The 24,623-nt window shown below is 39.4% G+C and overlaps 4 protein-coding genes across 10 annotated transcripts; 2 read left to right on the forward strand and 2 right to left on the reverse strand.

The window, feature by feature from the left end:
• Nucleotides 1-204: 204 nt before the first annotated feature.
• cbx5 (chromobox homolog 5 (HP1 alpha homolog, Drosophila)) lies at nt 205-4,319 on the reverse strand. The gene is made up of 5 exons (XM_026153812.2): nt 4,163-4,319; nt 3,451-3,627; nt 2,873-3,098; nt 2,559-2,659; nt 205-1,971 (listed from the first exon to the last, which is right to left on the reverse strand). Exons 2-5 carry the CDS (start codon nt 3,579-3,581, stop codon nt 1,830-1,832), a joined length of 600 nt encoding a protein of 199 aa, XP_026009597.1. The 5' UTR covers nt 3,582-3,627; nt 4,163-4,319; the 3' UTR covers nt 205-1,829.
• Nucleotides 4,320-4,338: 19 nt separating this feature from the next.
• On the forward strand, nt 4,339-9,121 carry hnrnpa1b (heterogeneous nuclear ribonucleoprotein A1b). 4 transcript variants are annotated; one of them, XR_003270795.2, is made up of 12 exons: nt 4,339-4,562; nt 4,759-4,990; nt 5,516-5,632; nt 6,344-6,490; nt 6,569-6,779; nt 6,870-7,022; nt 7,097-7,150; nt 7,236-7,352; nt 7,436-7,573; nt 7,654-7,721; nt 8,854-8,920; nt 9,012-9,121. XR_003270795.2 is itself a non-coding variant. In XM_026153811.2 (11 exons), exons 2-10 carry the CDS (start codon nt 4,976-4,978, stop codon nt 7,707-7,709), a joined length of 1,008 nt encoding a protein of 335 aa, XP_026009596.1. In that variant the 5' UTR covers nt 4,339-4,562; nt 4,759-4,975; the 3' UTR covers nt 7,710-7,721; nt 7,898-8,207. The 4 variants fall into 4 exon arrangements, 2 of the variants coding, with proteins under 2 accessions (XP_026009596.1, XP_080151658.1); XR_013904345.1 differs by lacking the exon at nt 7,436-7,573; XM_026153811.2 differs by lacking the exons at nt 8,854-8,920; nt 9,012-9,121 and adding an exon at nt 7,898-8,207.
• Nucleotides 9,068-14,097, reverse strand: nfe2 (nuclear factor, erythroid 2). Of its 4 annotated transcripts, none has more exons than XM_080295528.1 (4): nt 13,863-14,097; nt 12,241-12,323; nt 11,988-12,121; nt 9,068-10,557 (listed from the first exon to the last, which is right to left on the reverse strand). In XM_080295528.1, exons 2-4 carry the CDS (start codon nt 12,290-12,292, stop codon nt 9,277-9,279), a joined length of 1,467 nt encoding a protein of 488 aa, XP_080151654.1. In that variant the 5' UTR covers nt 12,293-12,323; nt 13,863-14,097; the 3' UTR covers nt 9,068-9,276. The 4 variants fall into 4 exon arrangements, with proteins under 4 accessions (XP_080151654.1, XP_080151657.1, XP_080151653.1 ...); XM_080295531.1 differs by having other exon boundaries at nt 12,245-12,323; nt 13,863-14,061; XM_080295527.1 differs by lacking the exon at nt 13,863-14,097 and adding an exon at nt 12,413-12,562.
• Nucleotides 14,098-19,487: 5,390 nt separating this feature from the next.
• Nucleotides 19,488-24,122, forward strand: copz1 (COPI coat complex subunit zeta 1). The gene is made up of 9 exons (XM_026155062.2): nt 19,488-19,583; nt 20,028-20,096; nt 20,721-20,802; nt 20,892-20,983; nt 22,346-22,401; nt 22,493-22,570; nt 22,658-22,709; nt 22,792-22,830; nt 23,472-24,122. The coding sequence occupies exons 1-9, from the start codon at nt 19,566-19,568 to the stop codon at nt 23,517-23,519; spliced, it is 534 nt and encodes a 177-aa protein (XP_026010847.1). The 5' UTR covers nt 19,488-19,565; the 3' UTR covers nt 23,520-24,122.
• The last annotated feature ends 501 nt before the right edge of the window (nt 24,123-24,623 follow it).

Raw genomic sequence — 24,623 nt, forward strand, 5'->3', positions numbered from 1 at the left:
AAACAAGCCCATGTAATGATACCCATCATATGTTATCCGGCCAAGATGGTGATTTTCCCTCAGGTAGGAAACTTCCAGATATTAAGTTACAGTTTGCCTCCATAACAGTTCTTACGAATTATATTCAAGAAATTTCTAGTATTATTTTCTGACTTAAATGCTTTGTGAATGGAATATTCAGTCTAAAATGAAACCGACAGCAACTTTAACACTGAAAATGTTTATTAAAGGGTGCTACTGTACACATACTCACAACATTTCATTCACACAAGAAATAGTCTACATTTTAAAAATTCTGCACTGGCAAAAAAAATAAAAGAAAATAAAAAATAATAATTCAGGAACCGAATACTTGTTATTAAAGGAATCGACACCAGAAGGATCATCTAAGTTAATATCAAGGGACATAATTTGTGTATGGTACATATGAAAAGGGGAGAGGTGCACAGCCTTCATTCACAATGCCAATTAAAGCTAAAAACATTGATAAAAAAAAAATTTAAATCAAAAATAAAACAGATTTTATTCGGTAGACACGAAACATTTGGTCCCAAGAGTCCACGCTGGAGCACAACAGATCAAACTGCAAAGCTGACATACATCTAGTGTATAAAAGCTTGGAGGTGCTTTTCAGGTCCCAGAAAAGAAAGAGAAAAAAAATGTAAGTAAAATAAAAGAAATCTTAAGCTAAGAACAAATAGAGTCAACACAAGAGAACCCAGGATGTGACCAATTCAGTTCAAAGCTTGCTTTAATGTTTGAAATTATGGCAATGTCAATAACCATTTAACATAAAAATCAAAAGATGACTAACAACAACTATTAAAACCACAGGGTTGTCATAGGGATTGGTCACACATTCAAGGTTTACATCTTTTGGCCACAAGGTGGCAGACCCTAATGACAGGCACAACCCTGGCTTCATTTCACTTGGATACATAGAAGATTGTCAGACTTGAACACACAAAAACCCCAAAACAAACAAACAAAACAAAAACGCTTATTTAAAAGGGGGAAAAAAAAAATGTGCATAATTGGTTTTACTGTCCTTTGGGTTAGCTGTTGATGTGGTAATGTATATTTGTATAGACCGGTATATTTGAACGTGAAAATAAAACTTTGTTATTTAAAAAAAAAAAAAAAAAAACACCCACACACACAAGACAAAAAACAACCCACCACTACATTATGAATTACATTATGAAAAAACTGAGTAAATCCATCCTGGCAGGCTTTACAGCAAGACAAATGAGAAACCTATGATATCGAAGTTTTTCCTTTTAAAAGGAAGCGATTATGCAGTCAGGAAAGTGCGGCGGCGGCTTCCTGACTTTAAAAAATAAAAAATGTTTCCATCTTTGTGGTGTCAGCTGGGTTCTTAAAAAGAAGAGGTACACCATTTATAGCAAATTAAAAGTTGTGAACCCACAATGGAACACACTCTGGGTTAACACAGCCTTTACCAACTCTGATTTTCAACACTAACATAATCGTATCCTGTAAGCACTAAAACAATGTGTTAAAATTTTTTTTTTTTTTTTTTTTTGAAGAAAGTAAAGAATACAAAGACAGAATAGTATAAACTCTCCCCAGTAGCATATCACCCATGTCAACTACAGCTTCTCCTCCTGAATGATGGATCCTTTTTAGTAGTCTGGGCCCGTGTGCTCCAATGAGGCTTGGATGGAGATAACACAGTGTCCAAAATTTGTGTGTGTCATTGCTGGACATGGTAAAAATTGAAGGTTGGGAGTTTAGGATGTGAAAAATGTCCGACTCAAGGTTGTCCCTGCAGTGAAGAGGTCCCGTTTCCTCCTGAGGCGATACACTCACGCACTGACTGCATCCTTCTCCTTCTTGTCACTGTCTTCATGCCAGGTGAGACGTTCCTCATAGAAGGCTATGACAATCTGTGGGCACTTATGATTGGCCTCCTTTGCGAGCACGAGATCAGCCTCATCAGAGTCTTTCCTGGAAAGAGAAAGTTTAAAATTACCGCTTGGGTTTGTGTCTTTGCACAACCAAGATATAATATCTCCGTTTTCAAAACACTTGCAACATGCAAATTTTGTCCAACTAGTTAAAATGTAGCATAAGATTTCACACATTACATTAATTACATGGAGTGCATTTAAATTCCATCTGCTGCAAGTGATTTTTAAAATAACTTACAAGAAATTAAAAGAAAAAGAAATTTGAACTGCACAGCTTTCTGTGATAAATTAAACTACTATTAAACTACTACAACTATTATCTGACATTAACCCTTAAACGGGGCTTGACCAAGGATGAACAACAGTGTACTACCCTTATCCCTCAAGATAATATGCAATTACATACCATAGGCCAGCTAAGCTATAAATGCTGCTAAAGGCAATTTACAAATAGAAATATCAGAGTGTAAGAAGAATTATGTCAGTACAGCCTGCATACAGCAGAAGAACTGCCTGCATCTGAATGGTTGTGCATATAAGAAGATTTCTAACACTAGGTGCATTTATTGATCGATTTCACACAAAAACTAAAGGCAAAATTAAATCAAGACTTTCAGAACCTACCACTTCATAAGAAACATGAGGTCTCCACACGAGTCTGTTGCTCCAATGATCTTCTCCGGCTCAAGTCCTCTCTCAAAGCCGCGTGCGACTAGAATGTCATCCTGAAAGACCCCGAACAAAATTACTTTAGAAATCTGGATTTTGTATTAAACTCTTGAATTTACACCAGCTGTCTTTAAATGTAAACAGTCTCAGTTTCCACACACCTTAGATAAATGTGTTGTGCTAACTTAATGTCAAGTGAAAAAGGAAGCCAAATGCAGCACATTTCAAGTTCTAGACATCCTGCTTCTGCAGCCAAAAATAGTTCTTACCTCTTTTTTCTTCTTGGGCTTACTTCCACCTTCCTCGTCATCATCCGAGCTCCTCTTCTTTGAGCTGCTAGAATCTTTGGAGCGTCCAGAGGCGGCCGTGTTTGATTTGCTGGCCCCACTGCTGGGTGTGGAGGTCCCGCCACTGCTTTTCTTGTAGGTCTTCATGAATTCTGAAATAAGCTCAGGGCAATCCAAATTTTTCTCTGGTTCCCATGTGTTGTGCTTGCTGAGAAAGAGCACAGAACAGAAAAATCAGTGCAGCCTTAATGCACCAGTTTGGATTGGAAACTGCAAGATATGCTAAAAAATTTGATATCTTGCAATGTTTAAAACACTATAATCTAATGTTCCTTTCATGGTCATTACTGTGCTTTAGATGACAGCATCTGTGTCTAAGAGAGCTGCTCTGTTGTGCACTGGGTGCATCTTGGACCCGAGTGTTAGAATAGCAATCTCCAATAACCTACCTACTCCAAAATGTGACCAACTGTTTACAACATTTAATTTTAATAGAGATTCAAAAGATTTTTGACTATGGGAGCTATGACCGTTGTTAGTACATTTATTTAATTACTTACTCCGAGTATCCCTTCCACTTTAGGAAGAACTCAACCCTTCCTTTCACCACCCTCCTGTCCAGCACTTTTTCCACAACATATTCTTCCTCATCAGAGGATGAAGACTCTTCTCCGCGAGACTTTTTGCCCATGGTAAAGTTTGGTGCTTAACACAACGCGGTTGCAGGTGACACTTCCCTGTTTAGAAAGAACGGAAAAGCTCGCGTTAAAGATATTTGAGTTTTGATCGCTCTCCCACTAGCTCTAGTTAATAAAAAAAAAAACCGCACCAATTTTTAAAAAGAATAATGGCTACACAGCCACATCACTCCAATCGCAAAGCAGCTACAAATTACAGATCGGTAACACTTTAACATTAGCTAATTAGCCACAGCTAGCAAGATTGTTATCATATTTCAACGAGAGGCTTAATATCGTTATAGTTTGTTTAATTGCAACATGCAACGTTAAAAAGACCAACTAAACAGTGCAGCTAAATATCCAGATCGCAATCTACTCGCTAAATCGGTGAAAAGTCGGTCACTGTTACTACAAAAACGTACAAATAGCAAGGACGACGGCTACTAGCTGAATGGCGCTAGCAGCAAAGCAAATGAAAACTTGCTACAGCAGGTAGCCTGCAAGCAACCGCTAAATCGAGCTAAACTACTATGCTATCAAACCATGCGCCCATATCTACAGCGGCATGAAACTGCAAAAAATAGTGTCTTACTCTTCTGGAGGTCCCAACCGTCGATCTGTACCCGTCAAACCCTGTCTTTGTGGAGGAGCGGCGAGGCCAACCTTTCAGCTACTTTAGCAGCTAGCACAGCACACACACACATACACACAAAGGTGCTGTGCGCAAAAAAGCGCGCGTTAAAGCGCACAATAACTGACCCGCCCCTCAGTCAGCTGATGATCTTCATATAAAGTGGTTGAATGTGCTTCTATCGTGTTTTTAAGTTTATTCTGTAACAATTTGGATTTTTTTTTATCTTAATACGTGTGCACTCTGTATAGAAAATATTTTTCTTTGATAAGAAGGTGTGTATGTTAATGTGGGAGGTAGGGCTATTGCTGTACAAGGCTGCTGTGCTTCCGCCCACAAATCAAAAAAGGAATCATTTACGGTTCGTATGATGTTTAATCTAAAAAAACTGACCATCTTCCTTGTGTTTTCCAGGAACATAACTTAGCGAGCTGTGCCCACTGTATGCTTACTGACTTAAAGCCGTTATACACGACAGACTCGATACCTTCTTCAAATTTTCCTTTTCACATACAACAACCGTAATCCATTTTTTCATTGTCGTCATTGTACACCAGGTGATTGGATGTTGGTAATGATTGATTCTATATGGCCCAATCAAAATTGAATCACTGCGGACGACAAACTGCAGCGGGAATAGCTGCCCAATTGCCGTGCGACAGGGGCGGTACCGTTGCTATTTATTGTACTGTTGAATAGCAGGCTACGCTCGTCTGACGCAGATCTCGGCTCTTCGCAAGTTACACAACACGTCTTCAAGGCTAAATCTGCAACATGTCGAGAGAGAGTGTGAGTACTGGGCTCGGGACTACTGCTCTGTTATTGCATGCGTTGTTTTATGTTAGAGAAGGTAGGAAATATGAAGTTGCGGCATGCTTTTGATTCGTAGTACAGTCTCCGGTTTGGGTCGTAGCTGTATTGAAACGCCGCCATTTTATAGCAGCCAGGCCTCGTGGCCTTTTGTTCCTGCGGGTGAGCTGCAGTGGAAATTTAGGACTTTGAATCAACATTTACGATGGGAAATCACGCTTAAATGCAACACTCATTTAAATCACGGCTTACTCTGACAAATAAGTACTTAAAATATTTGCCCTATTCGCTGGTCTTTCAGTGGCTTTGCTAACGTTAATGGCGGCGGTGTGTCCCTCCTCCACACGCCCTGAATATAAATAAGGGGAGCAGGGAAGGATGTATGTAGACGGTGAACAGCATTAATTAATACTACTATCACATTAAAGTTATGGTTGTATTACATTAAAGCCGACATTGGAGAAGCTAATCAGATGTTATTGCATTGCTTTGTCTATTGTATAGGTCCCACGTGAGCCAGAGCAGCTCCGCAAGCTGTTCATCGGAGGCTTGAGCTTCGAGACGACAGACGAAAGCCTGCGTGCTCATTTTGAGCAATGGGGGACTCTTACAGACTGCGTGGTAAGTCGGGTTTCATTAAAGATGTAGTCATGATGTTTCAGTGGTCATGGTTTTTTTTATTATTATTATTATTAACCTTTATTTAACCAGGAAAAGTCCCATTGAGATTAAAAACCTCTTTTGCAAGGGAGTCCTGGCCAAGAGGCGACAACACGTTGAAATTACAAAGTTACATACATATTATAAATAACAATTACATTTTAAAAACATTTTTCTCTGGCTCTCTCAATCTGGACTTAAAAGCATTTAATGAAATAAGATCTGCTATCTTCCAGTCTTTTTGCATCATGTTCCATGTGAAAGGGGCAGCATAAGTAAAAGCCCTCTTTCCCAGTTCAGTTCTGGCAAATGGAACATTGAGCAATAAAAGATCGCTTGAACGCAGGCTGTAAGAAACAGTACTTCTCCGTGTGAGCAGATCGCAAATGTAGGTGGGCATTTGTCCAAGCAGGGCCTTATAAATAAAGATGCACCAGTGAGCAAACCTCCTGGAGGACAACGAAGGCCATCCCACTCGAGCGTACAGATCACAACAATGGGTCAAGGCCCTACAGTTTGTAATAAACCGTAAGGAGGCATGATAAACTGAGTCAATCTTATGAAGACACTGGGCGGAAGCATTCATGTACAGCAGATCACCATAATCTAAAATCTTTGCAATAATGTAGAGCACGTTGGTTACTGGCTAATCCAAAAGCATTTGTCTTTCAGGTCATGAGGGACCCCAACAGCAAGAGATCCAGGGGTTTTGGCTTTGTAACATATTCATCAGTGCAGGAAGTTGATGCTGCCATGTCAGCCCGTCCCCATAAGGTTGATGGAAGAGTGGTAGAACCGAAACGAGCTGTTTCCAGGGAGGTGTGTAACAACTGGATGAGGTGCAATTGTTCTTGCATTCAAAAGGCGCATAACAATAACAAATGTCTTTGATTCCAGGACTCAAACCGACCAGGAGCCCACATAACTGTGAAAAAGATCTTTGTTGGAGGCATCAAAGAAGACACAGAGGAGTCACACCTGAGGGATTATTTCCAGCAGTTTGGCAAAATAGAGGTCATTGATATCATGACTGACCGCAACACTGGGAAGAAGAGGGGCTTTGCCTTTGTTACGTTTGACGACCACGATTCAGTTGATCGGATTGTCAGTAAGTGCAGAAGTTGACTTTTTTCCCCCAGACTGTTTTGTCAGACTTTTGATTGTTGGCTAGCTTGTTTACAAAAAATTCTCTCCACAGTCCAGAAATACCACACTATCAACTCTCACAACTGTGAGGTGAGGAAGGCCCTCACAAAGCAGGAAATGCAGAGTGCAGGAATGGGTATGGGAATGAGAGGAGGTCGCAACACTGGTGGCAGGCCCTATGATTACGACCGGGGCTTCAATCAAGGTACGGCTTATTTTGTTGATAGTGGAGTGATTGTTATACTGTGCGATAGCAAACCATATGATTATCTTATTTAGGTGGCAGGGGGCGATATGGAGATGGTCCTTACAATTGCAACGGGGGTGATGGTGGTGAGCATGGTTTTGTCGTGTCTTCCTATTTTCTTTGCATTTCTTAAATTCCACAGTGTATTTTAAGGCTGTCTTATATTTTTAGGCTATGGAGGTGGACCTGGTGGTCCTGGTGGCTATAATGGAGGTAACCGTGGTTACAATCAGGGCTACAACCAGGGTGGTGGATATGGAGGAAACGGTTATGACAGCAATGGTTATGGTAAGATAATGCCATTACACTGCCTTTTACTAGAATTGTAACTTGCTTGAGGTTGACCAATCCTACAAACTCTGTAATCACAGGCAATTGTGGTGGTGGTGGTGGAGGCGGCGGTGGCGGCAATAACTACAACAACATGGGCCACTACGACCCCCAGGCCTCTAACTTTGGCCCCATGAAGGGCAACTTTGGTGGTGGTGGCGGCGGCGGCAGGAACTTTGGTATGAGTTCCCAGACTTCACAAGTAGATGCTTTTATGTATGCTGACCTCTTGTTTTGACTTTGTTTTTTTTGCTTCCAGGTGGATACGGAGGCTCAAACAACAGCGGCTATGGTGGACGTCCAGGACGATTTTAAAATGACAAAGTGGTAAGAGCTTGAGAGCATGCCTTAAGAGTCTCTCTTTTTTTTTTTTTAATGTAAAACAACAGCTTGTGGTGAGCAGGGAATCATTGAGTGCAGATAACCTTTAAACAAATTCACTCTGGATGTCAGGTCACAAAGTCAGTGCACAGTTAACAATGTTGTTCCGTATTGTTCAACAGGACTGAGTACTTAGGAGAGGAGAGCAAGGAGAGGAGAGCAAGCGAAGTGACAGGGCAACTGCAGGTTTACCTCCTAAATCTGCTCAGCCTATGAGTTGTGGCAGGTTACAGCTGCTGCAAGAAGAGATGTACAGTAGATAAATCATGGAGGGCCTTCATTTAAACATTTTGTCTTATGTTTTTCTTTTTTCGTCAATTGTGTTAATGGAAAGCAAGCATTCCAATGAGGTTTTGTGTAGATCTTCAAGTCTGGTTTTTATTTGTAACTGCATCAAATCAAGCTGAAATAAACACCTTTCAGTTTTTTTAACAGTCTCGTTAGCCTTTTCAGTGGTTTTGGGAAAGGGAGGGTTTACTATTAGGTGAAAATGGGTTCAGCCATATACATCACAAGGTGGCCGGGGAAAGTCAATATCAGTGTCTCCTACATGCTGGCTCAGGTCAGTGCATATGCAATACTGGTTAAAGGGCGGGCAAAGAAATGGTGCGCAAATGCCATCATCAGAAAAAGCCCATCACTTTGGTACAAGCTCTGCCCTGATTTCTGCAAAGATCACCTGGAGAATGCTAGCTTACATGCAAAGTCTATGAGGCTAGCCATGGAAGCAAGCTGAGGGAGAGAAGTAGCAAAACCATCGCCAGGATCATTGAAGCAGGGGAGAGTGAGAACAGAGGCCTGAGTCTAGCAGGCAGCAGCTACCAAAAGGCTTAAGTGCTGTTTGTAGGTAAGACCAGACTTCTCAACTACTGATGGTATATCTTGCATTTTGTCATGTAGCTGGTAGTGAGATATGTAGCCCAGTAATAATTTAATCAAGTTTTATGACCATTCTACTATTTGACTTAATTTGGCCTCCAATTGTGCATTGAGGCCCAAACATATTGCATGCTATGAAATGAGCAAATATTTTGTATTTTTGGGGTATTGTTTTACTTAAAGTATTTCTATTTTGTAGGTAGGTAAGGTAACGAGACATGGACCCCAAAACCTGGCCTCATTTCTGTGACAATGGTTTTTGCCAGGTACTAACATTACTACTTCTAGACACATCTATTTTTTTTTTTTTTTTTAATAATACATTTGAATTAATGTAGTTTTCTCTTCTCCCCACAGGTTGGCTGAAAATTCATGCTGGTGCTCAAAATATTTTAAGAAGGCTGCTGTGCAGATTTTATTTTTTTTAACCTTTTTTTTTTTTAATAAAGTGTTTGTATAAAAACAAATCTCTGGTTTCATTCATTAAAAGAACATGAACAGTGTCCATTAATACATTTATGTGAAGCTTAACGTCATTCTTATGACAACTTCCTGTGTGACTCGGTCAAAGTCGGTACAATCGGGTCGAATGTTCTCCAGAGTAAGGAAACTACCCAATTCTTCAGCATGGCTCTCTCTTCTGCATTGTGTGAGGTACCAGATAAATTTTACCATCTGGTGTCTGCTGTAAAGAATATTCATCTATCGAGTATGGTTGTCCATCTTCATCTCGCAAATGAGAAAATACTTGGGTGTAAAGATCTGTAAGACGACATTTAACGAATGCCAAGCTGCGCTGGAACTCGAGCCTTTCTTGTGCCAGGTGTTCCCTTTGGGCCTGGAGCTGATTCAGTTCTCTTTCAAGGTGAATTATGCTTTCAAGCTTCCTCTTCCTGCAGTTCTGAGCTGCGACCTTGTTCTTCCCCCTTCGTCTAATGTCCCTGACCAGTGCTAGTTGAGCATCTGTCAGAGTATACTGTGTCAGGAGCTCATTGAAGTCATCGACAGGTAGATTGATAATCTTATCCATGGGGAAGGGGATCTTCAAAGCTAAGGCCCGCCGCTCATCTCTGCTCAGGGGAGGGGTAGAGATGCTTCCTTGGGGTTTTATGTACATGTTAAGGTGTGAGCTTCCTCTGCTGGACATTGCAGAATCATTGTATAGGTCACTCAAGGCTGCAGCTGAACCCTGGTGTTTCATTGATCGAGGAGTTGGAGTACTCGGCTGTGGCTGAGATAAAATGGGTTGGGCTGAAAAATAAGATGGATGTGCACCTGAGTGTAAATATGAGTGAGTATGATTCTGGTAATCCGCTGAGTAATGGAGGTGGGATCTTCTTGTGTGCTCAGTCATGCTGTCTGGTTCGCCATCACTATATGCCATTCCTATGTCTACGCTTTGGTAACCTGGTGCGCCACCAACAGGATTATCTGGAGAGGCCAAAGGTGGACTGGAACCCAGTGACAGACCAGAGTCGGACTCCAGGTCATCACCGGAGCGAGTGTGTGCATTTTGTCCATGTACAGTCCACTGCATGTGCCCACGTAGTCCCTGAGTGAGACACGCATTGGTTCTCCTGTGCCCTTGATTGACACCTGACATATTTGTTTGCTCCCTAAGGGGCACAAAAGATTGCTGTGGGTGAGAGGAGATCGGGAGTATTCTCTGATTGAGCTGAGGTTCAGAGTTTCCATACATTGTTTCTGTGGAGGTGCCTAGACGATGACAGGTAGGCACCTCTTCGGAATAAAATCCATTGTAAGCCTCAGCGGTTCTCAGCTCACAAGCAGCAGGGGGCTCCGAGTGGGGCTGAGCCATCCCATACTCTCCCACAGAAGCCATGGGCTCCATGGTTTGGTACTGTGTTGTCTCATAGGAGTTTTCAGTAGGGACTTCGAACTCCTGTAAGACAAACACCCACTCATGACTGACAGGTTCAAAGATATGTCACACTCACAACAGTGAAATGACTAAAACCAATTAAATTTAAATAAGACCCCATGAGACAATCATTGTCTGTTTTTTTAAAGTTTATCTGGTTTGCTATACAAGAAAGTTTGCCCCCACTTCAACCTACCACCCATAGAATATGAAGGGCTCTTAAAGATGTGATCAGGTTCCACCTGGAAACAGAACGGCTATTGTGCAGTACAGGCGGCCACTAGCAATACACAGCATGCCCCCTTTCACAATCCTCCTATCCTGCCATCACTCAAATAGACCATTGTTGCCCATCTCACCTGGATGTATATTAGTTTTTCAACAAGTGTCACATGAAATTTGTTCAAACAAAGATATTCTGTCATCTATGAATCACATTAGTCCTACTTTCAACTAGACACAGAGAATAACGTCCGTGTGTTACAATGAGAAAAGATGCACACTTGTTCCTGTAGTGAGAGGGTTATTATTTATTTTCTTAACCCACGGAGTTGCAGTGGGATCCTTATATTGCTTGCTATGCCACTGACTACAACACAGCCTCAACAAAATATATTTTCCTTCCTCAGAGCTAAACAGCTGGCAGAGGATTTTTTTCATTGAAGCAGCACTTTCTCCAAATATACCTTTGGCGACTGTGGCCAACGAGCTCAATTTGAATTCATCTTTCCACAGCACTTGTTTTAAGAACAACTCTGGCTTTTCCAGATGTTGCTCTGTACATTATAGACACTGAGTTGAGACATTGTGATGAGGTTGCAGGTAATGCTTCCTTCCTGATGACTCTGCCAAGGCCCTTTTTTAAACACTGTAAGTGTAATGCTGCACCACCACTCCTGCAACAGCTAAGCTTGCACCCTCTTCAGAGTCATACGGGAATTTTGTACTCAATAGAAGAGGCGTTCTAGCGGAAAGTTTTCACTTTCTTTTTTATTGCTCTACCTTTCACAGCTACTGTAAATCCCTAAACACAGCTGTGGGCTTGACTTCCTCTGACATCTTTGTAGCTATCTGCTTGTAGACACTTAATAGCCCATACTGTTAAAGGTTACAGCTTGAGCTTGTATCAGCTACAGCTTAACAAATAAGTGAACCTGACTGTTCAGCTATTTTGGTCTTTTCTTGAGTTCAGATATCTCATCAGGTTCTTTTCACTTTAAACAACCAATTAATAAGAGAAGATAATCAAAGCAAAATAATGTGAGAGTTTCTGTTATATCATGTTCTCATTTATTTATTTATTCAGTGACTGATTTATTAAAATTAAACCCGAAACTCTATGATAATGTAACATAAAGAGTTGTGATGATGAAATCTACATCCGCAATGGGTAAAGTAAAATTTAGCATTGTTTTTTGCAGTGCTCCCAGTGTATTTGGTGCTATAGTTACCTGCAGCTCTGTGATGGCCATCAGCTCCTGCCAAGCCACATCCATCTCTGTGTCTTGAGAAGCTCCATGAGATCTCACTCCAGGGAAATTAGTTGGCATGGGCACTCCCCCACACAACTTGCCTGATGTGGCTGCTACCTTTTAGAAAAATAAGAATTTCTGATTTGTTTTGTGGATTTAAAAAAAATTATATTTATATGGACCTATCTATTTTACATGTTGAGGTTTGTGTTTTCATGCCTTGTAGACAGACCTACCTCACAGGGTCTCCTCAGAGGGAGAACATAGTTGGCTGTGGAACACATTCAGGAGACGCTTTTGTTGCAAAAATTCAACCTGGCAGAGAAAGACAAGAGCATGTCATGAAAGAAATATTACACTGAAAAAGAAGGAAATTCAGAAAAAATTACAAACAACGCATTTACTCCATTGACTCGTGTGTACAGGCGAACCGTTTAGTCACACCACTCCTTCAAACACAAATTCCTGATGAGTCTTTAGCACATTACACATATGTGCTAAACAGACGACTGTTGGGGTGTTGTAAAGGTTCTGTTGGGCTACATAAAAGGTTCAGTTCAGTTGAGATGACTCCTCCCATCAGCTGTCTCAGGGTGCAGCTATGCCTACTGCTGATAAGACAATCTGCGGGAAAACAGCGTGCTCTATAAGAGTAACGGGGGCCTGGTGGCAGCTTTGGAAATGTTGGTGCAGGGCTAACATGCTTCCAGTAATGGTTCTCTCAACTCTTTTAATTAGGATAGACAGCATTGTGGTCATTTTTTATGTTTCATAGCTGTTTGCTCAGTCATTCAAAACCCAGTTAGGGTTCTGAATGGGACATCACTTCTGTTAGACTACTATAGTCTCTATCTGTTGACTGAGACTTTTTATATAACAATCTGTATCTGTGCTGACCCTGTTTAAAACACAAATACTGAAATTATAGTGGGAATATTCCTTGACATTGTGGTTGATGACTTAAGGCTTTTTTTGTGGGCGAAAATTATGATAATCATCTTATTTCATCCATGCGGTTGAAAGGTCATTTTTATGAATAAAAATAAGTATTTTTGACCAAGCAGCAGTTTTTTCATCAATTAAAGAATGACATGAGATCCATTTGTCATCCTCACATCCTTATAGAAAGTGGTCAGGAAATTATACTACTAATTAAAATTAAATAATTTAAAATGAAAAAAGTTAGGCTGTGTCTGAGGTTCCGCAGATCACAGTTTATTTCTTTTAGATATAGCCTTCAAAGGATCTGCAATTCCCTGCATTAAATAATTTTACTTAGATAGTCCAAATGTGATATAATCTCATAGTTTTCTTCATCTGCTGGACTTTTCTTCATTTTCCTTTTTTTATTTGAATGAAACATCTAATATAATGTTTCTGACCTTCAAAATCAAACCACATGCATTTAACATGCAAAAAAAAAATGTTTGGAGAGTCTGAGTAAGTCTGTTTGCAATTGCGTAAATGTCCTGCAACATGGAATTATAAGTATCGTATTCTGCTTTATCCAGTCCTCTGTTGGTGGTGAGTTGCTTAAGGCTCCTTCATGTACAGAAGGAGTTTAAATTCAAGATTAAGAACTAAATGAAAAGCAAAAATATTATCTAAAATGTCAAAAACATAAAATCTAATAAAGAAAAACCTTTATTTTACTGTAAATGTATTCTTTATTGCTTCAATGAATGTTAGTTTTACCATTAATGCAATACACTCATAGCACTTTTTTATGTTAGGCTTTTTATAAATCGCAAAAAATATAAGTAGGAAAATTACAGCCTCCAAACGTCGCTTTGAAAAAGCTTTAAAAAAGCAAAGTCTAAAAAATCAACAAAAGGAAGATATGAATGAACTTACCTGAGCAACATTCTCTGCGACTTCAGCTGGTGATGAGTTTAAAAAAATCAGATGTGAAGAAGAATCCTGGAATTACAGGCAAGAAAAGTACTGAGTGCTGCTGTCGCGGTGTTACTCACTTTTAACAGATCACAAGAAGTAAAACACATGAGGCCTCCCGCTCTATCTCTTATTCAACTGTGAGTCTCTCTTTCTGTTCAGCTACACATACAGCCACCGGCATAAATGGGATGGCTCAGTGCAGACAAACGCAATCTTCCTGTAAAGCACCCACACCACAATTTTTTGCACTCTTGTATCCTTAATAGCACACTTGCACCCCAACCTCCAAATTTCCCTTTTGCCCACATGACAAACCACAAACCAACAGTCTGGCACATAACACGGCAATCATTCTGTCAGTCCACAGTGGAGTAGGTAGATGTTTACAAATATATATCTAAACAATGTAAGCAATTCTGATTCTAATTGTGTAATGACAATACACATAAAAGGATCCGATTAAACAACTAAATGTGAGAGAAAAACTAGCCGTATGATTATCTCTGTCCCGGCCAAACCGTACAAGAACAATGTCCTTTCAAATCCTCCCAAAGGAAAGGTATGAGGAGTGTGATGTGGAGCACCTGGAGTCAGAGCCGGCATTGCAGTGAGGGCCCTGTTAAAGCAGGGGTGGGCTTGAAGGCAGGATTGAGACTTAGTTTAGCAGAGATGGAATGCACACCCTCCAACAGGTAAGAAAGACTACATTGTTCCTCTATCTGGCAGAGCAACCGCCAAGGGAGAGAGAGGAGCCGGGGGAGAATGGAGGGGAGCGTGTCTTACATAGCAAGTGACCATTACAATCCTTAACAAAAAATCCCCTCATTGCCCTGATCTGCAGCACTGTGAACAGTGAATTCACAAAGGCTGTGTGTTATAGAGAAACTGCCCCATTGTGCAAAACTTTTCACACAATTCCCGATGATAGAGATGCATATTTATCGTGTTGTAGAGTAATTCATATTTATTGTGTTGTAGTGTGTGTACAGCACTGGCAGCCTCACAGTGACAATGATGATTTTGGAACCAATCTGGGCCATATTAAATATTTGGCATCTTTCTTCCTCTGTTGCAGACCCCTTGCCGCGTACATTGTGTACAACACAATGGTTAGATTCACTCGTTCATCGATGGCACCAAATCACTTGAAGCTGTTATTTCAGCTTCTGTGTCAGACGCATATGTTAATACTTTGTATAGGATTCAAGTATTTGTTAAAGCAAGCAGAAGTAAACACATGCTTGGAGAACTGCTCGCAGAATTTCTCAGAAATGTGAATCTGAAAACCGATGTCACAGTCATTTCTTTCCTCGAACTGTAGTAGCTGAAATTAACTTGTTAAACAGAAAGCGGGAAAACACACACAGACACGCATGCACACACACACACACACACACACACACACACACACACACACACACACACACACACACACACACGCGCACGCATGCACGCATGCACACGCACGTCTATCTATCATCGTACAAAACATTTTAAATGAAAATGAAAATTTTACACATCTGCACAAACATCCAGAGAAAAGTTGTAAATGTGATGATAACTACATTTGAGTTAATTAATGTAACATTAAATATACACTGATGGGCTACAGTTACAAATTTTATTCAGCTGTACATTCACAAGCTTTGGGAACATGGATGGTTTTGTATGGCCCAATATAATATCACATCCCACTGAGACATAAATCACAGTGTTTTCTCATTGTTCTAAGATGGAAAAACTAGGTGGCTGACTAAGTCAAGAAAGGTGAATGTCTACCAGGAATCAAAGAAGGGACTTCCCAACCCAAGTTCCTAGCACCCAGCCCCTGACTCAACCACTGCCACAGCATGCCAAAGAGCACCCTGTTATTACTGCAACCACAGTGGTTTTGAATCTGGACACAGTTCCCAGGTCAACGCCCACATTCCCTGTTTGTGTTTGTTTGCTTCAATTAGTCTTTGACATCTCTGCTTTCCAGCTTGCCTGAACCTTTCATGGCTGTCAGAGTTTACTTATTGTGTAGCTCAGTTCTCCAAACAACTGTGCTTAAAAAACAGGCCAGAGGTGCTGGCTGGGAACTGCCCACAGTTGAGTCGCTCAGGCTTAGATTTGCTTCATGTGTGTTACGTTTTGTATTGACGCTAATCTGAAATGATTTGTCTGCTGTTCTTTACGTGGTCGTTAAAATGTTCATTAAAAATTAAGGATTTGTGGTATCTCTGGTTTTTTTGTAGTATTCAGAAAGCTTTAGCAAACATGAGTGGGAAAAACCGCCTCATGACCAAAAATAAAAAAAATAAAAAAATGGATGTGTGCAATGGGTTGTGGTATCAAAAGGGGAATATTTTTGGAGGCAGTTTCTGGGAAGGGAAAAAAATAGAGAGGGCAGTTTAAGTTTTTTCTTTTTTTATATTGATTGAGAAAAAACTAAGAAGCTAAAAATTACAAAAGGGGTGACATGTATCAGGTAATGTGTGCAGCCGTTAGTGGGAATATGCAGATCGGTATCTGACTGAAAATGCAACCCATGTTATAGGATGTTGTTACACAGGTATCGCTGATACCGATGTGGCAGACAGAATGAAAAAATGTGCATGAAAGTTGAAAGATTAATAATCGTTTTGGAAATTAACTGGAAGCGCAATGGTCTGTCGTTCACACAGCATCAGTAGCTCTGTTTGTCACGATGGTCACACATTACCAGACATAAGAACGAGAAAATGAGGAACCTGAACATGCAGCATCATTCTTCTGAATGTCTCAATAGTGCCTGTGCTTATCTCAAGATGTTCAGATAAAGATAATGTTTTGCAACAGCAGTATTGCGTTGCCTGATTATTTATTGAGAGCCTCTTTTATTTTTGTGCAAGCGTGTTTCTCAAAAAAAAAGTTGACATGCCCTGTACAGTGTGAACTAACAGCGAATGCAATGAGTTGCAGTTTTTGTACACATCTATATTTGACTGAAAACGTTACAAAAACGACATAGTTTCAAGTACTAAACCCGAGAAATGTTACTGCTGAAGAATACAAAGCAACGCTTTTCCAAAAATATCTCGACGGGGTGTTGCATCACCGGGTCTCTTCAAGAGATTCTTCAAGCTCTTGGGAACGGAGGGGATGAATTGCTTTTCTATTCTTACTTCATATATGATTCCATTTGCTCAATTGCTTGGAGCCTCCTTTGTGTTATTCTTTGTTTAATAATACAGTAAGTATTTTATGTGCCATGTATGGACAAGCAGGCCAGTTTAGCAACTGTACTCTTTTACTATGGAGCCATGCTTTTGTAATAGTTGCTGAATGTTATTTGGCATTGTCTTGCTGAAATAAACAAGATGTACCTGAAAAACGGAGCTGCACTGGCCGTATATGTTTCTCCAAAACCTGCATATATCTATTTGAACTGTGTGCTGATAACAAGCAGAAAGAAAATGGTGCACATTGCTGTTTCTGGATTTTTTTTTAAAATTTATTTATTTTTTTGAATGGTAGTATGTTAACTTCCATTTTTTGGATGCACAACAAGCTGACTTTACTGGAAATGTTTTTTCAAAAGTCTCTCCAAGCACATCCAGTGATATCCACTGCAGAATGTCATTTTTAATATTGGCCTTTCTCTGAGTTTTCTGATTCTTTTATATGATCTCTACCATGGTAGAAGATGAGATATACAAATTCTTAAACAAAAGAAATTCTCAAACTGTTGAAGCAAATGCCTACTGAGCCTCCACAGAGTGTGGAATCCATCTCCAGTTTTCATCTTAAACACTCAGACTCTCTGGGAGCATCTTCTATGTTGCTTACTTATTACCAATCTGTGTGAGTTGTGAGATATTCCATCTGTTTTTAAAAAATAAGCATAAGAGCATTTTTCATTTTTAACTTCTAATATTCGACTCATTATGATGTTTAAATTGGTTGCAATTTTCTTTTTATTTAGGCAGTGCATCACATTCCTCTGGAAACAGGTTGTGTATTCTCAATGTGCTCTTCAGAATGAAAGTCAAGTCTGGTTGATAATGAACACATATTGGGGGGGGGGGGGGGGGGCAGGGAAAGGAGGATGTTGGTTGGCGGAAGCTCTGTTTTACACCGATAAAAGGAGCACTTGATTCATAGGAAGGGAACTGCTAACTGCTGTGGTTGCTGGCATGTTGTGGCGAGAGGGAAACAGCCCATACTATTAAAATACTTCACTTTTATATAATGCAATGTTATTATTTTCTAGTTTTAATCTTTTACGTAAAAAAACACTGCTGATAATTTTAAAAAATAAGGTAAATACTTGATGAAACTCGAAAAAAGCTCCTGAAGAGAGATTATTAGCGATCAGTTTCCTCACATCATGCTTTTCCGGTGCAGACTTTATTATTTAGGATGTTTTCATGACAGAGTAGTGGTGTATATGTTTAATACCACTTACTTTTTGTAATAATCAATCCAGTTCTTTTTTAGGTAAACTGAATCAGTACCATATGCCATCCAGAAAACTTACAGTCATTATATACAGTAGGTATTTTGTTTCTGTTTATTCATTGTATGTGTTGATTCATCATTCAACTTTCAGACATCAGTCAGCTTTGCCAGTCATCGTCACCACTGTGATGCTTTTCAAACACAAAAGAATAAAAATAAGTTTAACTTTGCGGATGAGATGGCATGACAATATCAGGCGATATTTAACCTTTTAGTATGAGCTAGTTCAAGGCAGTATACAGTTTCCTCTCTGGTCAAGGCAATTTTGAAATCGTAGTGGCTAAATTTGTGCAAGCATACTGCAGTGTTGCAACATTTCATAGTTTCCCACAGTCCTCTTGTGAGCACGCATAAGAATAGTTGGTATCTCCTCACAATACACGTTCTGCAGTTAAATAATGGCTGGACATTATTTGCTTTTCAGTGATATTTGAAGCCCAAAAATATCCTACAGTAAGGCCAAACAATGATGTAATTTATGGAGTTAGATAGAGGGAAATCCCCATCAGCCTGTGTTTCCAAATGCTTCCCAGAAGTGGGAACTAAGATAATTGGAGTTGGTTAAATGTAGGAGGATACTGAAAAAAGATGTTGATGAGTACGAGCAAGCTAAAATGGCTTGTAAAACGAGAGATTTACCACTAAGTCCTACAAAAACAGCAACCACCTTTAGTCATTAGGTTTAATTACAGTAAGCTCTGCAGGGATGTGAACTCTAAAATAAACATCCTGACTTACACGTGTTTTTTAAGAAGCTCATACGAGCTACTAAAGGCATTTACATGTTTGGATTTACGGTTTCAACCACAAATGAATTTTTAAGTTCTATTGTAGTTAGTAATCTTCATAGTTTGAAGTTTTACACAGTAACAGGAGACAGTCCGAAATTACAGTAATAAAGTTAGTTAATATATTGTTTAGCTTTACGTTTGGGCCATTAAACGGTTCAGACTTTTCCGACTTAAAGGGCAAATGTGTTATAACTACAGGCGAGTCTGAAAGTACTTCTTTATTAACCACATCGCTTTTGAGGCTGTTTGCTCTGCAGTGAACTGATCTTTGCCCTGCACGCACAACATACGGCACCGCGTCAGCCAATAGGAAAGAGACTCATTTACTGTACGTATTACGTAGCCTAATGCTGCTAGCCCGGTAGCTGGTTTGCTAACAGGAAAGAAGATGGATTCTCCCATACTGGTAATGTTAGCCCATTTATTCATTTCTGACGATGTAAAAGCCACCAGCGTTATCTCATTAGTACTTCACATAAGTATTTACTAGCAAAATGTTTCTCGCGGTTTTGTTTTGTAGAGTCAGGCGAATAATCCCAGTGCTAACTACAGTAAACGGGTTGGCCGTTTTAGCTAAGGAGCTAGCATCTTTAAAGTTAGCTCGTATATGCGTTTGTTGATGATGTGGAACTGTCATGTCTCCTTCACGATTTGGTGATTTAGAAGTCTTTTAAATAACATTTAGACTGATTTTGTGACGCCAGTCGACACCCAATTTATTCAATTTACTTGCATAGTTTTAATAGTTCATGTTTATTATTTAACATACGAGTTGCCACATTTTTAAAGAATTAAGGCGAATTCGTTCCTGGGTAGGATAAACAATGCCTAACGTGTGCTGTCTTCACAGGAACCGTCCTTATACACGGTCAAAGCTGTTCTCATTCTGGACAACGATGGAGACCGGCTTTACGCCAAGGTATGAATTTCAGACATCTGTGCCATCATGATACTTCATTATTATTAACGCCGGTGAAATGCCAAATAGTGATCTTCTGCGAAACAGTGAATACTGGACAAAAATCACTGCTGATATTTAAACGCATGTAAATTAATTATTGGCCTATAATCTGTCAAACTCTTGTGAATGGTGTCAAGTTATTTTGAGACTGCACTAATTTTAATTCTGATTAAATATTCTGAGTTTGTGCGGAGGGGCCCACAGGAACTCAAAGAAAAATCATGGAAACACTCTTGCTCTGAAGTTAATTTTTAATTGCCACCTAAAAAAAAACCCACCAAAAAAACAAAAACACTGCCTGATTCTGTAAATTCTCACATAGCTACATTAAACACAAAATTCAGTCCATAACAAATGCTGTATTTTTTTCCTGATTAAAAATTATGTGCTAAACAGCTCCCAGTTACTTTAGAAAAGTGTAAACCTTTAAAACATGTATGACTCACTATTGTCTCGTTTTCTCATTTTGGGTTGATTGTTTGCAAGAAAATGTCATCATCTAATAATAAAAATGAAAACTAGTGAAAAGGATGTAATTTTTAGACTAATATCTAAATGTGACTTAATTTCTAATTTCTGCAGTATTATGATGACACGTACCCGACAGTGAAGGAGCAGAAGGCATTTGAGAAGAACATATTCAACAAAACGCACAGAACAGACAGTAAGTCGTCTTTACACTGTTAAAAACAGTTACTTTGCCTCAATGCATACCTAATATCGAGCATGGTTGTTTTTTTTATGCCTCTTTAGGTGAGATAGCACTACTTGAAGGCCTCACTGTCGTCTACAAGAGCAATATAGACCTTTTCTTTTACGTGATTGGAAGTTCACATGAAAATGAGGTAAGTTTAATGACCATAACGTTTTGTAATGAATCCTTTTTAAGTAGGAGTTGAAACTTGCTTATGTTGTGCTGAGGAAAGTGACAGCACATGCCGAATATGGATCCTGCCTCATCATCCAGTCTGTGATAGCCTGAGTAATGGTGTGAATCACGGTACATGAGCAAGTTTTGACTATTATTGTTTTGCACTTGGAACCTTATAATTGCACTAAACCACATAAGAAGTTTTCACAAGTAAAGTCCATAAAATTCCAGGTGAGTCCAGTGGAAATGCTGCCCTTTCTCACACGTGGCAGACAACTGGAAATAAACAGAGTCATTTGGTTCCTCATTATTGAAACATTTCTAAAACTACGCATGGAGAAAATGTTTTAGTTAACTTAAAAAAAAAAAGGGAGGGGGGCTTTTGAAAAACACAGAAACTAACTGAAAAAATTATGTTTGCTTACAAAGCTAACTAAATTAAACTTAAAAAAGTCAGCTTTACTCTTAAGGGTAGTCACATTTTATTTGTTAACTTATTAATATTGTAATATTAATAAGTTAACAACTTGATAATATTACAATACAATAGTACTCTTTAAATCTTACCCAAAATAATAAATCTTACCCCTGAATTATTATTATTATTTAATCTTTTAATTGTATTTATTTTTTGTTATTAAACTGATAAACAAACCTGAAGATTTACAAACCAAAAGAACTACATTAAATAGATTTGAATCTATTTAAATTGAATTGAAAATAAAAATGAAATAAAAAATTAAAACTAATGAAAAATATAAAAGTTTAATAACTCTGACACAGACTTCAGTGGGTAACCTGGTGGGTAAAGATCATCTGATGACGTGATATTTGCGTTCACTTGTGCGCGTCGCAGGGTAGAAAAGTTGAAGGCTACAGCACACGTGTGAGGCTGAGCCTTAATTTCCATCTTCATTCTGTAGTTCAGCTTTTGTTATATAGTAAATTATTGAATTTTAAGTTTTTCACTCCCTCCAACTTGGTGTCAGGATAACCCCCCCCCCCCCTTCCTCATATGTAACTTTGTATTTGTCTTACCGAATAGAATTTTAAAGCAAATTGTAGAAGCGTATAATTTGCTATCATGATTTGGCTATAAGCTGCTTTTCAAATGTATTAGTAGTATTTTGTGTCCCTGTTTTTTCTCACACGATATATGCGACTCTAGCAAATATGTCCTAAGTAAACCAATATAAATAAAAGAAACTGTTGAACCTTTAGTAACGAATCAAGTGTTTTAGCCTCAATAAAAAGTGGCTTTTATTTGTACACTGTTGTAATTTAAGAACTGCTTATATAGTGCACCGATTCTGATGTGTTCTTTTGTTTTCAACAGCTCATGCTTATGGCTGTTCTAAATTGCCTTTTTGATTCGCTCAGTCAGATGTTGAGGTATGTTTTTGCAGCAGTTATTTACAAACATACAAACTTTTTTAAGGCACATTTTTTTCACTAAAATTAACGTGTATATTTTTAACTGCAGAAAAAATGTTGAGAGGAGAGCTTTGTTGGAGAATATGGAGGGACTCTTCTTGGCTGTGGATGAAATTGTAGATGGCGGGTGAGTAAAACTAACCTGATAATTCTGATTCTTGTCAGTCATCTTTTAGAGTTTTACATCACTTTGTCTCCTGTGCATTTCCTGCAGGGTGATCTTAGAGAGCGACCCACAGCAGGTTGTGCATCGTGTGGCTCTTAGAGTAAGTTGCTCTCCTCTGAAACATTCAGCCAATTTTGACATCGGTTGTTTCTGCTGCTAAAGTAATGTAATTGTTCTTGTAGGGTGATGATGTGCCTTTGACAGAGCAGACAGTCACCCAGGTGAGAAAAACATTCGAACTCTGATCTTCTCTCTCCCATAAAGTTTTAAGGCTCCATTAGTTTATTGACTGTTAAAACTAATTTCTTCAAAACCTGCAAATGCAAGGTCATTGCACTCATTCTCATCCATGCTCGCATTTTGCATTGTGTCATATGCACGTCAGGGTACATGACTACTCATTTGTTCAGTGGTGAGGTGGTAGGTAGCCAGCGGTGGTTCCTGTCTTTTAGCTCTTACATGTGTGTGTGTGTGTGTGTGTGTGAGCTCTTCTTGATTAATGCTGTCATTTAAGAGGCCTGAGACTGGCTACTACCACCCCTCCTTTGGCCATGATTAATAGCTGTGCCCAGTCCCCATGCTTTATGGTTATGATTCGGCTTTCCTTCAGTGGATTAAGATGATTAATGAGCTCTTGCATATTTTCCTTCATTCATATCACTTGCTCATCATTTTTTTCTCTCAGGATTTCAACTTTATTTTAATTGTGCTTACTTTATCTTCCTTGGTCGTGCCACTTGTGTTTTTCTTTTACTTTTATTTGGTACTGTTTCTCCTAAGGGTAGCCGTTCTTTTCTGGGCCAGTAAAGTCGGACGTTAGTCAATGTGATCTCTTTGGTCAAGCTTGTGTTTTTTTCCACAGGTACTTCAGTCTGCCAAAGAACAGATCAAGTGGTCCCTTCTGCGATAAGAGTCATGGCTGCACCAGAATACCATCGAGCCACTATACAGCCAAGATTTCACAGCACTGATCTACATATTCCTTTTCCTCTGATTTCCACTCCTTCAGTTAACGCTGTGACAGTACTGACCGCTGGTTCAGTCACACTCCCAGGACTACTTGACAAAGTTTCATTTTCTGTTTTTTTCTTGCACAGGCGTGCATTGTTTAACATGCTCAGTGTGGGGATAAGATGTGCTGTACATTCCAGTAATGGTTGTCCTGTTTTTATTTCTGTTATGGTTTTTCTTTTCTTTTGTCTTCATCAAAGAAGCTGGTTGTTTATAAAAACAGTATACAGATGTAAGATGTTAATAAACACCATCATAGCTTGTGACAACATTCCACGTGTCTCCTTACAATAACAGTTGTGTCATTCAGGACTGCATCCTTCCACCTCCTCCACATTACTGTAAAACAATCCAGTCAGTTTCTGTCCCTTTCATTTACGTGGGTGTTGTGATTAAAGTATTATTGTAGTCATTAAGTTCTGTATGGGATCTTCCATCAGCAGATACAGTTAATAAATATCTGACACTGGCATGGGAAAAGCCATGATGTGTCCAAACACTACCTGTTTGTGTGGCTTTAATATTAGTTAGTACTCTGTTGCACATAGACTAAGAGTCGCGAACTGTTTGTTAACATTCATAATTCTGTTTAGCTTGCTTTTAACAGCTTCTGCATTTCAGAGTTGAACATTTTAAGTGTTCTTTGTTCTTCAACGCCTAAATACATAACAGAAGCTCAAGGGCTCCATCTCCTGGCGTTGGCAACAAAGTGCAAAAATACTGTGAACGGGAGGAGACTCATCCATGCAGGTCTGTTGTGGAACTTGCATAGTACTCGGTACTGTGACATGAGAAGTTTTATGGAGAAACCCCTGATTCATTTCTTTACTACTGAGAGCTGCTATGTGCACCGTGAATTGTGTGCTCCCATGTATGTACCCCCCCACCACCTTCATATGCTGAGCTTGTGCTCATTTGAATGCAAATGAAGGAAACCCCCCAGAGAGGAATGGGTACGAGTATAGGCACTAGATCATATTGGTACCTGATGCATATTACAAGA

The sequence above is a fragment of the Astatotilapia calliptera genome, chromosome 20, assembly GCF_964374335.1.
Source record: "Astatotilapia calliptera chromosome 20, fAstCal68.1, whole genome shotgun sequence".
Lineage (NCBI taxonomy): Eukaryota > Metazoa > Chordata > Actinopteri > Cichliformes > Cichlidae > Astatotilapia > Astatotilapia calliptera.

What these genes read in the sequence shown, in the direction of transcription:
- nfe2 (XM_080295528.1), bottom strand. Translation starts at nt 12,292, where the DNA reads ATGTGTTCCACAGCCAACTATGTTCTCCCTCTGAGGAGACCCTGTGAG. An exon ending in GAGGAGACCCTGTGAGGTAG is followed by an intron (nt 12,122 to 12,240) that starts GTCTGTCTACAA and finishes TCTAAAAGGTAG; the next exon opens with CAGCCACATCAGGCAAGTTG. An exon ending in TGGCCATCACAGAGCTGCAG is followed by an intron (nt 10,558 to 11,987) that starts GTAACTATAGCA and finishes TTTGTCTTACAG; the next exon opens with GAGTTCGAAGTCCCTACTGA.
- hnrnpa1b (XM_026153811.2), top strand. An exon ending in GGACTCTTACAGACTGCGTG is followed by an intron (nt 5,633 to 6,343) that starts GTAAGTCGGGTT and finishes TTTGTCTTTCAG; the next exon opens with GTCATGAGGGACCCCAACAG. An exon ending in AACGAGCTGTTTCCAGGGAG is followed by an intron (nt 6,491 to 6,568) that starts GTGTGTAACAAC and finishes CTTTGATTCCAG; the next exon opens with GACTCAAACCGACCAGGAGC.
- copz1 (XM_026155062.2), top strand. An exon ending in GATGAAATTGTAGATGGCGG is followed by an intron (nt 22,571 to 22,657) that starts GTGAGTAAAACT and finishes CATTTCCTGCAG; the next exon opens with GGTGATCTTAGAGAGCGACC. An exon ending in CAGAGCAGACAGTCACCCAG is followed by an intron (nt 22,831 to 23,471) that starts GTGAGAAAAACA and finishes TTTTTTCCACAG; the next exon opens with GTACTTCAGTCTGCCAAAGA.
- cbx5 (XM_026153812.2), bottom strand. Translation starts at nt 3,581, where the DNA reads ATGGGCAAAAAGTCTCGCGGAGAAGAGTCTTCATCCTCTGATGAGGAA. An exon ending in AAGTGGAAGGGATACTCGGA is followed by an intron (nt 3,099 to 3,450) that starts GTAAGTAATTAA and finishes GCTCTTTCTCAG; the next exon opens with CAAGCACAACACATGGGAAC. An exon ending in CTCATGTTTCTTATGAAGTG is followed by an intron (nt 1,972 to 2,558) that starts GTAGGTTCTGAA and finishes TTCTCTTTCCAG; the next exon opens with GAAAGACTCTGATGAGGCTG.